General features: G+C 41.1%; 1 protein-coding gene across 1 annotated transcript in view; it reads left to right on the forward strand.

The window, feature by feature from the left end:
• The window catches only part of XKR4 (XK related 4), a 297,272-nt gene that overhangs the window by 202,966 nt on the left and 82,233 nt on the right, over positions 1–12,073 (forward strand). Inside the window, exon 2 of the mRNA XM_061601530.1 lies at positions 1,947–2,146. Within this exon, the coding sequence (XP_061457514.1) occupies positions 1,947–2,146 (200 nt within the window). The remainder of the gene's footprint in view (positions 1–1,946; positions 2,147–12,073) is intronic.

Genomic DNA, 12,073 nt, shown 5'->3' on the forward strand with positions numbered 1-12,073 from the left:
ATGGAAGCAGGCAGGAGGGGGAGTGGAGGAGAAGGACAGGTTTGATATTTTGCATGTTTATTGAGTTCAGTGGCATTTATTCCCATGCAATCATGCTAGGATAGGTAAAACTGACTGGGGGGGAGGCAGGGCTGGAGTGGGCAGAGGAGGAAGAAGAACGAAGAGGGGGGAAGAGGAAAGGAGAGGAGAGGGGAAGGAGGGGAAAGGCAGGTCTGATCATTTGCATGCTTATTGAGTTCAATGGGATTTACTGCTATGTAATCATGGTTAGGATATGAAAAATGACCATGGGGGAGGAACAGGGGGAGGGAATAGGGGAGGGGAGATGAAAGGGAGGGGAATGGAAGGAGGGGGAGGGGAAGAGGGGAGTGGAGGAAGAGGGGCAAAGGAAAGGGCTGGGGAGGGCAGGTTTGATCATTTGCATGCTTATTGAATACAATGGTATTTACTCCTGTGCAATCATGCTTAATATAGGTAAAACTGACCATGGGGAGGGGTAGGGGAGGGGTAGGAGTGGATTGGAAGGGGAGGGGAGGGGCTAGGAGGGAGGAGAAGGGAGGGTGGATTTGATCAGTTGCATACTTTTTGAGTTTAATGGGATTTTTTCTGTGCAATCAGGTTTGAAAATGGAGATGGGCTGGTAAACGGTATTCAGAGATGGTTTTACCATTGCCTTCCTCTGAGGTTGAGAGGCAGTGACTGGCCCAAAGTCACCCAGTGAGCTTCATGGCTGTGTGGGGATTCAAACCCTGGCCTTCCAGGTCATAGTACAACACTGACCTGGGGGAGGGACGGGGAGGGGAGGAGGAGTGGGAGGGGAGGATATTGGGTGGGTGAGCACTGGGCAGAGGGGAAGCCCCTTCCCTTTCCAAAAGGAAAACATTGGGAACAGTATCATTGCTTTTCAGGGTTTTCCCCACCTTTTTATTCTACAGCAGGCACATGTAGCCTCCCACTCAAATTTAAACCAAAGCTGTCCCTGGCCATATCCACACCAGACCTTTATTTCACTTTGGACAGTCATGACTTCTCTCAAAGAATCCTGGGAAGGGTGCTGAGAGTTGCTAGGAGACGCCCTGTTCCCCTCACAGACCTTCAATCAGAGTGGCTGAGTGTTAAACCACTCTGGCCACTGGAGCTCTGTCAGGGGAATAGGAGTCTCTTATTAGCACCCTTCACAAACTACACTTCCCAGGATTCATTGGGAGAAGCCATGACTGTCTCACATGAAAACAAAGTCTGGAGTGGGTGTGGCCCCCTGATTAGCCAAGCCAAGCAGCTGTGAGTCTGGCTTTTAGAACACTGACAGTTGGTCCTTACTGAGCATGCCTGACATTATCATTCAGTTCAATGCAAAATTTATTAAATTTATTAAAAATCAGGCAGGCATTTTTTAAACATTTAAGCTGCAGAAGATCATGGTCAGAGTATGGGGCAAGGTCAGTAAAAGGATTACAAGTACTCTGTGAACATGGCCTATGTTTTAATTAATTTCAACAGATTATGAGAACTCTGAGAGAAAAAAGTCCAAAAGGCATGTGGGGTTTTTCTCTCTCTCTTTAGACTTTGAACTCTCATTTGTTTCTGACTATTTTGTTTATCGCCATGAAAATTCAGAGGGTTGTTAAGCAAGCGTTTCTGAGTTCAGGACTTTAGGTTTTGTAAGGTTTTGTATTGAAATGAGCTTATGGGAAGCATCAAAATGGCATGAGGGGTATTTTCAATTTAACTTTGCAGAATGCGAAAAATCCATGCTGGCTATAGTATACAGCCACTCTTGTGGCTATATAATTCTAATTTTATATAACACAGTAAATCAGTTTTGCACTCTGCCCCTTGAATATAATTTGTTACAAATATTTGGATACAGAGAGTATATTTGTGGTATATTCGAGTAAAAATATAATCTTTCAAAATACCTTGTGATTTTTATTCTATTTTTTTAGGTATTTTCACACTATCTACTTGGGCATTCGGAGTAGACAGAGTGGTGATAATGACAGATGGCGCTTTTATTGGAAAATGGTCTATGAGTATGCAGATGTGAGTATGCTGCATTTGCTTGCTACATTTCTAGAAAGTGCCCCACAACTGGTCCTGCAGCTCTGCATTGTTGTTCAGACACGTACTCTTCAGGCACTCCAAGGTAAGGATTTATTTACTTTTTTAAATTTTATAGGTATAAATAAAATTATATGTATATAAGAAATTTAATACTATGCATATTGAACTAAAGGCATAAGAATGACCTTTAGTGGTGGCTGAAAGAGAGAGAAAGAGAAATCTGTTAAGTTTCTATCAGGCTGGATTTTAAATGTTTAGGGTTTGTTTATTTATTTATTATATTTATTTGTTGCTTACAACAACAAAAAATTGTTTCAAACTGACTTACGGTTTAAAACAAATATACAATACCAAATCTAAAATACTTCAGAAGATAAAAGGATATTTTTAACAAAAGTGCTCCTTCTCCAGTTGCTTAAAAATGACCGATCCTACTCCACTCAACTAAAAGATGAATATCAATCAAGAGCAAAATGCCTGGGTGAATAGGAATGTTTTCCGCTGGTGCCTAAGTGTTAATAGTGATAGTGCTAGGCTAGGCATATCTCTCTGGGGAGAGCATTCCGCAGTCAGGGAGCCATGACTAAGAAGACCTGATCTCATGTTACTATCCTCCACATCAGTCTTGGAGGGAGCACACGAAGAAGGGCCTCAAGTGAAGAACACAGGGTCTGGGTAGCTTCATGCAGGGAGAGGCAGTTCCTAAAATATTTGAGTCCTGAGCCACATAAAGTTTTATAGGTCAAAGTCAGAACTTTGGATTGAGTCCGGAAACTTAAGTGGCAACGAATTAAGTCAGGCCAGGATTGGTGTTACATGATCAAACCTGAGGGTAAAGTTGCTCACCTCCGTAGCAGTCTTGATGCCCCATCCGCATCTACTGTAGTCCCCAATGAGGTGTTCAGTGCAACATCTGCTGCAGCTTCTTGGGAACAGTTTCAGTTGATGCGGTCTGATGACGTGGACAAGGTGCTTGCGATGATGCGGCCAGCAACGTGTCCTCTCGACCCTTGCCCTTCTTGGCTTATTAAAGCTTGCCGAGGGGGTCTGACCGAGTGGATCCAGGGTGTGGTCAATGCATCATTGCAGGAGGGAGTGGTTTCTGCCACCTTGAAAGAGGCGGTGATTCGACCACTCCTGAAAAAGCCCACCCCAGACCCATTGGTTAGTGACAACTACCGACTGGTTGCAAATACCCCGTTCTTAGGGAAGGTGATTGAGACGGTTGTGGCGCAGCAACTGCAAGTACTCTTGGTTGAAACAGATTATCTTGACCCATCCCAGTCTGGGTTCAGGCCTGGTTATGGAACTGAATCGGCCTTGGTCGTCCTGATGGATGACCTTTATCAGGAGAAGGACAGGGGGAGTGCGACCCTGTTGTTCTTACTTGATCTCTCAGCGGCTTTTGATACCATTGGTATCCTTCTGGGCCGACTAGGTGAGATGGGTATTGGAGGCACTGTTTTACAGTGGTTCCGATCCTATCTCCAGGGTCGTTCTCAGAGAGTAGCATTGGGTGATTGTCTTTTGGGCCCCTGGCAGTTGTGCTGTGGGGTGCCACAGGGTACCATCTTGTCCCCCATGCTGTTTGACATTTATATGAAGCCCTTGGGAGCAGTCATCAAGAGCTTTGGGGTGAGGTGTCAGCAGTATGCTGATGATACCCAGCTCTATTTCTCCATAACATCTGAATCGGGAGAGGCCGTGCAAGCCCTGGACCGCTGCCTGGACTTGGTGGTGGGTTGGATGAGGGCCAATAAACTGAGTCTGAATTGTAGCAAGACGGAGGCGCTGTGAGTAGGTGGTTCCCGAGTTCGAATAATTGGTCAGTTGGCTGCTTTGGACGGGGTCATATTCCCTCTGAAAGAGCAGGTCCGTAGCCTGGGGGTGCTCCTGGATCCATCTTTGTCGCTAGAGGCCCAGGTGACCTCAGTGGCTAGGAGTGCCTTTTACCAGCTTCAGCTGGTGAGACAGCTGTGGCCGTTTCTGGACAGGGATAGCCTGACCACTGTTGTCCATGCACTGGTAACCTCTAGGCTGGATTACTATGTGGGGCTGCCCTTGAGATTGGTCCGAAAGCTGCAGCTGGTGCAAAATGTGGTGGCGAGACTGCTCAGAGGAGCAGGGTATCACCAACATGTCACCCCGCTGCTGAAAGAATTGCACTGGCTGCCCATTTGCTACCGGGCCAAGTTCAAGGTTCTAGTTTTGGCATACAAAGTCCTATACAGCTCAGGACCAGGATACCTGAAAGACCATCTTACCCCTTATATACCCAGTTGATCACTGCGCTCTTCAGGTGAGGGCCTTCTGCAGATACCATCTTATCAGGAGGTTCATTCTGCACAATATAGGAAATGGACCTTTAGTGTGGCAGCACCTACCCTCTGGAATTCCCTCCCTTTGAATATTAGGCAGGCACCATCTTGGCTATCTTTTCGGTGCCTTTTGAATACTTTCCTCTTTCAACAAGCCTTTTAAGTTGAGACCTATCCCAGTCTGCATCTGTGTCAGAATTGTTTAATATGTTTTTAAATTGTTTTTAACCCTTTTTAATGTTTTTTTAAAAAATGTTTTAATGCTGTTTTGTTTTAATGTATTTTAAGATCTGTTTTTATGATGTTTTAAAGTGTTTTGGTGCTTTGTTTGCTGCCCTGGGCTCCTGCTGGGAGGAAGGGCGGGATACAAATTAAATAAATAAACCTCCTACTTCCAATCAGCAATCTAGCCAATGAATTCTGCACTAGCTGCAGTTTCTGTACTATCTTCAAAGCCATCCCCATGTATAACACATTGTAGAGATTTATCCTAGAGGTTACCAGAGTATAGACAACAGAAGCTAGGTTAGCCTTGTCCAGATAGGGTCACAGCTGGACCACCAGCCAAAACTGATGGAAGGCACTCTGCACCACTGAGGCCTCTTGTGCCTCAGTGATAGTAATGGATCTAGAAGTACCCTCTAATCATGCACCTGCTTCTTTAGGGGGAGTGTAACACCATCTAAAACAGGTTGAAACCCACCTATCTGGGTTAACATGGTTAAAAATCCAATTGTCCTGACCACAAACCCCAGGATCTAAAGACCAAATCCGGACCAAAAAAAAATTGAAAATTAGTCTGCTTCTGGTGGATTATTTCTTGAGTGAATTGTGGAGGAGAGAAAGAATCTGACACCACTATAAGATTTTTGTTTTGCCGTTTCAAAACAACAACACTTAAAACCAACCCAATTCCAGAAATGTTGTCTTTTATATGTCTAACATAAAGGATGGTAAATGATAGTGAGCATTATGTTGTAATCATGTGATGCAATGTACTCTTATGCCTTCATTCTGAATCAATGAATGTAAGTGTTGTGAAAGTGGGAGATAGTGTAGCATTTAGGTTAAAGATTAAGTTGTCACTCCACAGCAGAAAACAAGATATGATACTGCCAGACCAACAGGGAAATGGGCACATCTGGAGATATTCTGCCAGGCTGGAAACATGGGATGAGGGTTGGGTTAACCAAAATGAAGAGAAGGGAGAGAACCAAAATAAACAGAAGGTGAAGATTGCTCAGAGTGCTTCTTTGCTAACTAGGCTGGAAGATGCTAGTGTCAGGATCCATCTTTAGCAACCAGCCTCCCTTGTTAGGTGGGGCAGCTACATTTCTAGAAGGGCCATTTTTGGTAGTATATAGCATCAGCCAATTCCCACCCACTCACTGGTGGATAGGGTGTGAGAGCAAACCAAAGGAAGTGAAAGGCAGTGACCTTCCCCCTCACTTCTCCATGGAGTGTATTACCTTAAATAATGGGCTAAGCAAAGGCCAAGTTAACAGAAAAATTAGTATGAACACCAGGAATTAAATGACTGGCATATTTTTGTTTCATAAGAAAAAAAATGATGCTGATGATACAGTGAACAAGGGGATACCAAAAGTGTTAACTCCTACTTGAGGGTCCCTTCTTCTAGTCTTGTTTCTGACTTTTAGATTTTCCTTCCTGTTGGACAATTAAGGGGAAACTTTTTAACTGGTTGTTACATAAAGGACTAACTGAGCGACTGGAAACTAAATGCAGAAAGCAATGAATTCATTCAGAAAGCAATTGGACTGTTTTTTACTGGTTGATGGGTTGACTTTTCTGCTCAGAAACCCTGAAAAGGCTTCATGCTGAGCTGCACACATTGAGAAAATCAGAAATTATTTTATTTTATTTATTTATTTATTCAATTTGTATCCCGCCCTTCCTCCCAGTTAGGCCCCAGTTACAGCCTAGGTGGCTGGCCAAACAGCTAACTGTAGTATGCACGGCAGTGTTTCTGTTCCTCTGAGGTGGTTTCATCCTTTGACATCAAGTACTCAAGAAAAATACCCACTGTGATTGGGAATATAGTGAATGTTTTAAAAGAGCAAAGGGCAATTTAGAGTAGATATTTTTTTCAGATCACTTTATTTCACCCTTAAGCCATAAGCACCCACTCCTGCTCTACTCATCATAATAATTGCAGAATAAACAAACATTTACTTTTTACAGTAGGCAAATAAACATGCTTCTTTATTGCTCACTGGGTGAGCAACAGCTGAAACTGAAACTGAAAAGCAGAGCTAACCAAAGTCCAAGGGGTGGATTCTAACTCTAGCTGATAATACAAAGTTCTAATTTTTAACTCCTTGAGGGTCATATTATTGTACGGGCTGTGGGGTTTTTTTCAGGATCACATTATAGGGTGATTGTGAGCATGAAAAATCCACCTCTTGAGTGAGCAGACTTTTGGGAGCTCTTCCAGATGAGGCTATTATTGTGCACCCACCTGCCTTATTTATTGAATTTTTCAGAGGGTCCTATTCTTAAATTGCTCCTGTTCTTAAAACAAGCTGTCACACTTTAAATGGAGGCTGTCATTGCCTATCATGTCACAAATTAAAAAGACAATTGTCCAAACAAAAAATCCTAGGAGGGGTGAAGCACAGCTCGGGGGGGTGCACTCATTTGCCTCACCCTGGCTACAGGCCTGCTGTGGCTAGGTCACAGATAGCAGATGATATTACCTAAGATTCTGCAGCATGTTCTGGAAGAATTTGACATTCAGGCTGGATTTCATTCTGTTGTAATTACTTATGTTAAAATTAGTCTCACTGCGATTTTCAGACATTACTAAAGGCAGCGTTCTTGATTACACAGATAGTCATCTGCAAATACACCAATATTTGCATAGGGCTCTATTCAGACACTGTTGAATGCACATAGGTTGGGAGAGGAATGTTCCCCCACTCCCCATGCATTCATTCTTTATACATAATAATGTCTGAGGACAGTTTGAAATCAGAAACATTCTGATCTTAAGCTGCTGTCAGTGGAGTTTCTGGCCTTCAGATACGTTGATCAGAAAAATGGGGTAATTTTACCTTAATCTGTGTATCCTTTTTTACTATTCCAAACTCTCCTCTTCACTTAATTTGATTTAATAGCATCATTGCATTTCTTTACGTATTATCTATTGCGTGGACATCATAAAGTATAGAAGTACTTTCAAAAGTGGTATATTATTCTGCCTGATGGATTTACAAAGGAAGCCATTCTTGCTACAAATGCCATGTCACAGTAACTATATTGTGAGGCCCTGGCATAAAGGCTCTTTGCTTTTATACTGTGTATCATTTTGTTCTAGAATATCCTTAATAATCTTTTTCCTCTTAAGAAAGACTTCGTATTGTGTATATATATTTTTAATTGTTCAACAGTGCTGCACAATACCTTTGTAAAAGAAAGAACTGATATAAATGACCCTGCACTTAATTTTAAAGGTATATTAATTCTCCTTTAGATTTCTCTAATGCTCCTTGCTGGAGTATTTATTTGTAAGTCTCCAAAGATATCACCTGGATTTAAAATAATTCTCCATTCTAAACATTTTTCTGTTAGACATGCATATCAATGTAATCCCCCCCAATATCTAAACATTGTTTACATTTCAAGTTATTTCAGAGATATTTTGGATGCGAGCTACTTTAATTTTAGTAAGTACTAAGTAAATCTTATCATTCGACCAATCACTTTCGATAAGTGATAATGAATAAATTACAAACTTCTCTTTTTTTACATACATATATTTATAACCCCTCTTCCTTTCAAATATGTACCACTCCATCCATGGGTTGCTTATCATGCTTCTTTATGTTGCTTATCATGTTTGAGTTGCTGTTAATCATGCCAAGTTGACACCAGTAATCAAAGAACCTAAACCATCAAAGATCTGCATGTAGATGAACTTTTCATGTTGGCTCTTTGAAGATCAGATTCCATGGATACATTTTAGGTCCCACACCGGGCAGCAGAAAATATTGGAAGGAAAACACCTTCCAATAAAAAGGTCTCTCTGGGAGCACGGTCTGAAAATGAATGATACTGTAATATGTTGATGAATAAAGAGTAGTAAATCTAGTATATGCTGGGATTTTTTGGAAAATTGAGCTCTAAGCATTTTGAAAACTAACTTCATTGTTTTAAAAAGTGACAAATGTGAAAAATTCTGCCCTTGGCAAATTTCTATCCAAGAACTGAATGTAATGATGATTCAATGCAGTCCTCGGATAATATAACATTTAAGAGGGAAGTCTTACAGAAACACCATAGAGCTGCATAAATGACACTTAATTTCTCACAGCTGTGCTTTGTTACAGCTGATTTTATTTTTAAATCCCACAGTGCAGCCTGTTTGGTTTATTCTCAGCTAACTGCCAATTCAGGGGGGGGAAGCCATCTTTGCTATCCTTATTGTTTCAGTGATCAATACACATCCTTTTAATTTTCTTCAGAGGATTGTGTAATGACAATACTTATTTAGCAGTTTGTTCTCTGCCGCTGAGAAGATTAGTTATCAAGGAGATTATGTCAGAGTCACTGAACCCAATTATTTACCTCATAAACAATACATTTATGATGCAGGTAAATAACAATGGGATTATAATGAAAAGGAAACTAGTAGAGCAGGCAATATATTTTACTGAGCAATGTGTATGTTGTATATTTGACCTTGTCTCACACAACTTCACTCTCTTGAAATGAATATACAATGAAAAACAAAATTTCAAATTCGAAATCTCAATGTGACATTCTTCTGAATAAACATGGATAGGATTATGCTGTATCGCCTTTTTTATCTTAGGAAATTTGTAAGAATTGATCAAAACTGCTATTACTGTAATTAATATATTATTCCTATTAACTGTATTTGCTTCTAGAATTTTAATATACTTACTTGCCACTAATCTTAGGGGGGAGGGTTAGCTGCCATAGTTGCTGCATGCTTAGTTATATCTTCTACCTGTTGCCTTAAACATGAAGTTTTCAATTCCATCTGTCATACAGATTAAATTCCAATAATAGCAAGCTCCTGAGAAGGAAGAACAGTCACTTTTTAAAAGACAGATGGGCCATTAAGGTTGCAGGCTAGGTTTGGCTTCTCATTTAACAAGCTTAAATTTAGAAAGGTTGGTTTGGCTTAAAATATTTATTGGTCGGAATGGAAATTTTATAGCATGGTAGTCCCATTCAGGTGTGATACCTATACAGGGTATCCCAACTCATGTAGACAGTACAGGATGTGCCTGCCAACCCTTATGTCCCCATAGTGAGAGAGAAGATCTGAAAGAGAATTCTAAGCATGTCTGAGCAAGCACACTTACAAGTCTCTACAGTTTAGAACCCTGTGTTATCAGGGTTCCCAATCATGGACAGGCTTGCAATAGCAAACACTTGGATGCACTGCTGAAACCTTACTGCTCAGCATCAGAAAGTCAGGGGTGGAGTGGGTAGGGATAGCATTCATGGAAATATCGGGGCTGGGGCTGGCATGCATTTTCAGCATAGAAGCACAAAAACTGTCAAGCTGTGAGCAAATATTGGACTATGATATGATCAGATTTTGGCTCATTGGTCTTTGTATCCTCTTGTGCCTGAGGAACCTATATGAAGAAGAGACATAATCAGGGGTATAGTCGTCTGGGGTCTCAAGGGGATCTTAGATCCATTCCTTTTGGGGGGAGCAGGGTCCCAGCAGAGTCCCTGTGTCTCCAGCATCCTATGAGCCAATCAGCATGAAAAGGGAGTGTGTGTTAGCCACTGAGAAGAGTCTTCAAACATGCTTTCTTGTCCTTTGATTGGAGCCAATCAGAGTGAAAGGAGGTGAGTCAGCCACTCTCAGCCACTGGGCAAACTCTTTTCAGTAGCTAACACACAGCCTAGGGTTGTCTGTTGTTGTGAGAGAAAGTATTAACAAGAATCTTATTCTCAACCCACCAGCAAAAAAGTGGTGTGTATCTGTGGCTGTGACTATCATGAAGGGACCCTGCACTTTTGAATTTGTCACTATACTACTGGACATAATAAAACATCTGTCCCTTCTCTTTTAAATGACTGAATTAATTAGAATTTCTGCAAATCTGTCCTTTATACATGGTAATCGACCAGAAAAAAATAATATGCATTCTTACACAGATGTGTTTCATAAGGAAGCGGGAACAATGTTTTAAGTTTGCTCTTGAAGTTGCTGTTCTTGTCCCTCTGAACTTCTGAGGGTATTTTTCTTTAAGATATCATCTGAGTACGGATGGGGGAGAAATTGGGTTCAGTTTGCATTTAAAACTAAATCTATCAGAGTCTCACTTTCTGAAATAATATGAGAATCAAAACATAGCCATCCTTAAAACTTTGCACTTATCCAAATTTTGTGATGCAGTTCTCCTAACAATGTTTACAAAAATGTTTATATTCTGTGAAAGTGTGCATAAAAATGAATATATTAGTGAAGATAACAGAAAATGCATAATGTTAGAAAAAAATCATTGCAGAAATGTGTACATTATTGAAACCTCCATACAAAAATGTGTTTATTAGGAGAAATTCGCACTAAAATGCTGAAGATTTTTCATTAGGGTTTTTAAAAAAAAATCAAAAAAAGAAGAGGAAATAGTAAATTGTAAGCTTTATTATGGGGACAAATACCATTCCTGAAATCTTCATGAACATGACGATTTAAAAACATGGCAAGAACAATGCTAACCTAATGAATGCTGACTTTGTGCATGCGGATGATCCCAGATTCAATCCCTGGCATATCCAGGTAGGGCTGAGAACACACACAGACACCCAGGATCTACTGCTAGTCAGTGTATTCATTCATTGGCGATCACTTGTGGCCGAGTAAGATTGTCTTCCAGGGTAAGGACTTTAACAGTGGGTCCGTAAGTGACTGTGGAGGCCAATTCTGGATCCACACAGCCTCCCACAGTGAGGACATAGGTTTCCAGATGGAAGATGGTCACAATGAGGATTTGTTTGACGTGCCTTCCGCTTAGCTCGTTTGTCCCTTTCGCCCTGTACTCATGCTTCTTCAAAGTCCATAGTACCTTTGATAATGGCTGACCTCCAATTGGGACGCTCATGGGCCAAGGCTTCCCAGTTCTTGATGCTCATGTTACATTTTTTTTAGATTAGCTTTGAAAACATCTTTAAGCCTCTTTTGCTGTCCATTAATATTCCATTTTCCATCCTTAAGTTGGGAGTAAAGTAGCTGCTTTGGAAGACGGTGATCAGGCATTCGAACAACATGGCCGGTCCAGCAAAGTTGATGTTGGAGGATCATTGTTTCAACACTGGTGGTCTTTGCTTCTTCCAATACGCTAACATTAGTCTGCCTATCTTCCCAAGTAATGTGCAGAATTTTCCAGAGGTAGCATTGGTGGAATCTTTCAAGAAGTTGGGAGTGGCGTTTATAAATGAACTAGATTGCTCAATGGTCTGCCTTCCTACCCAGCTTCTTATGTTCCTAATATAGACAGATTACTGTGTGGCTAATATGTGTGGTTAAACACAATATAATGCAACTTGCTTATGAAGGGTCATTTGTAGCTGAAGTGCAATGCAGCCTAAGCAACATCCAACTATAAATGTCTCTTAAAGGATATCTACATTTGAGGGTAATTGCACTTTCAGAGAGTACAGGGCAGATGAATAGGGAACAG

Source organism: Rhineura floridana, chromosome 1 (genome assembly GCF_030035675.1).
Source record: "Rhineura floridana isolate rRhiFlo1 chromosome 1, rRhiFlo1.hap2, whole genome shotgun sequence".
Lineage (NCBI taxonomy): Eukaryota > Metazoa > Chordata > Lepidosauria > Squamata > Rhineuridae > Rhineura > Rhineura floridana.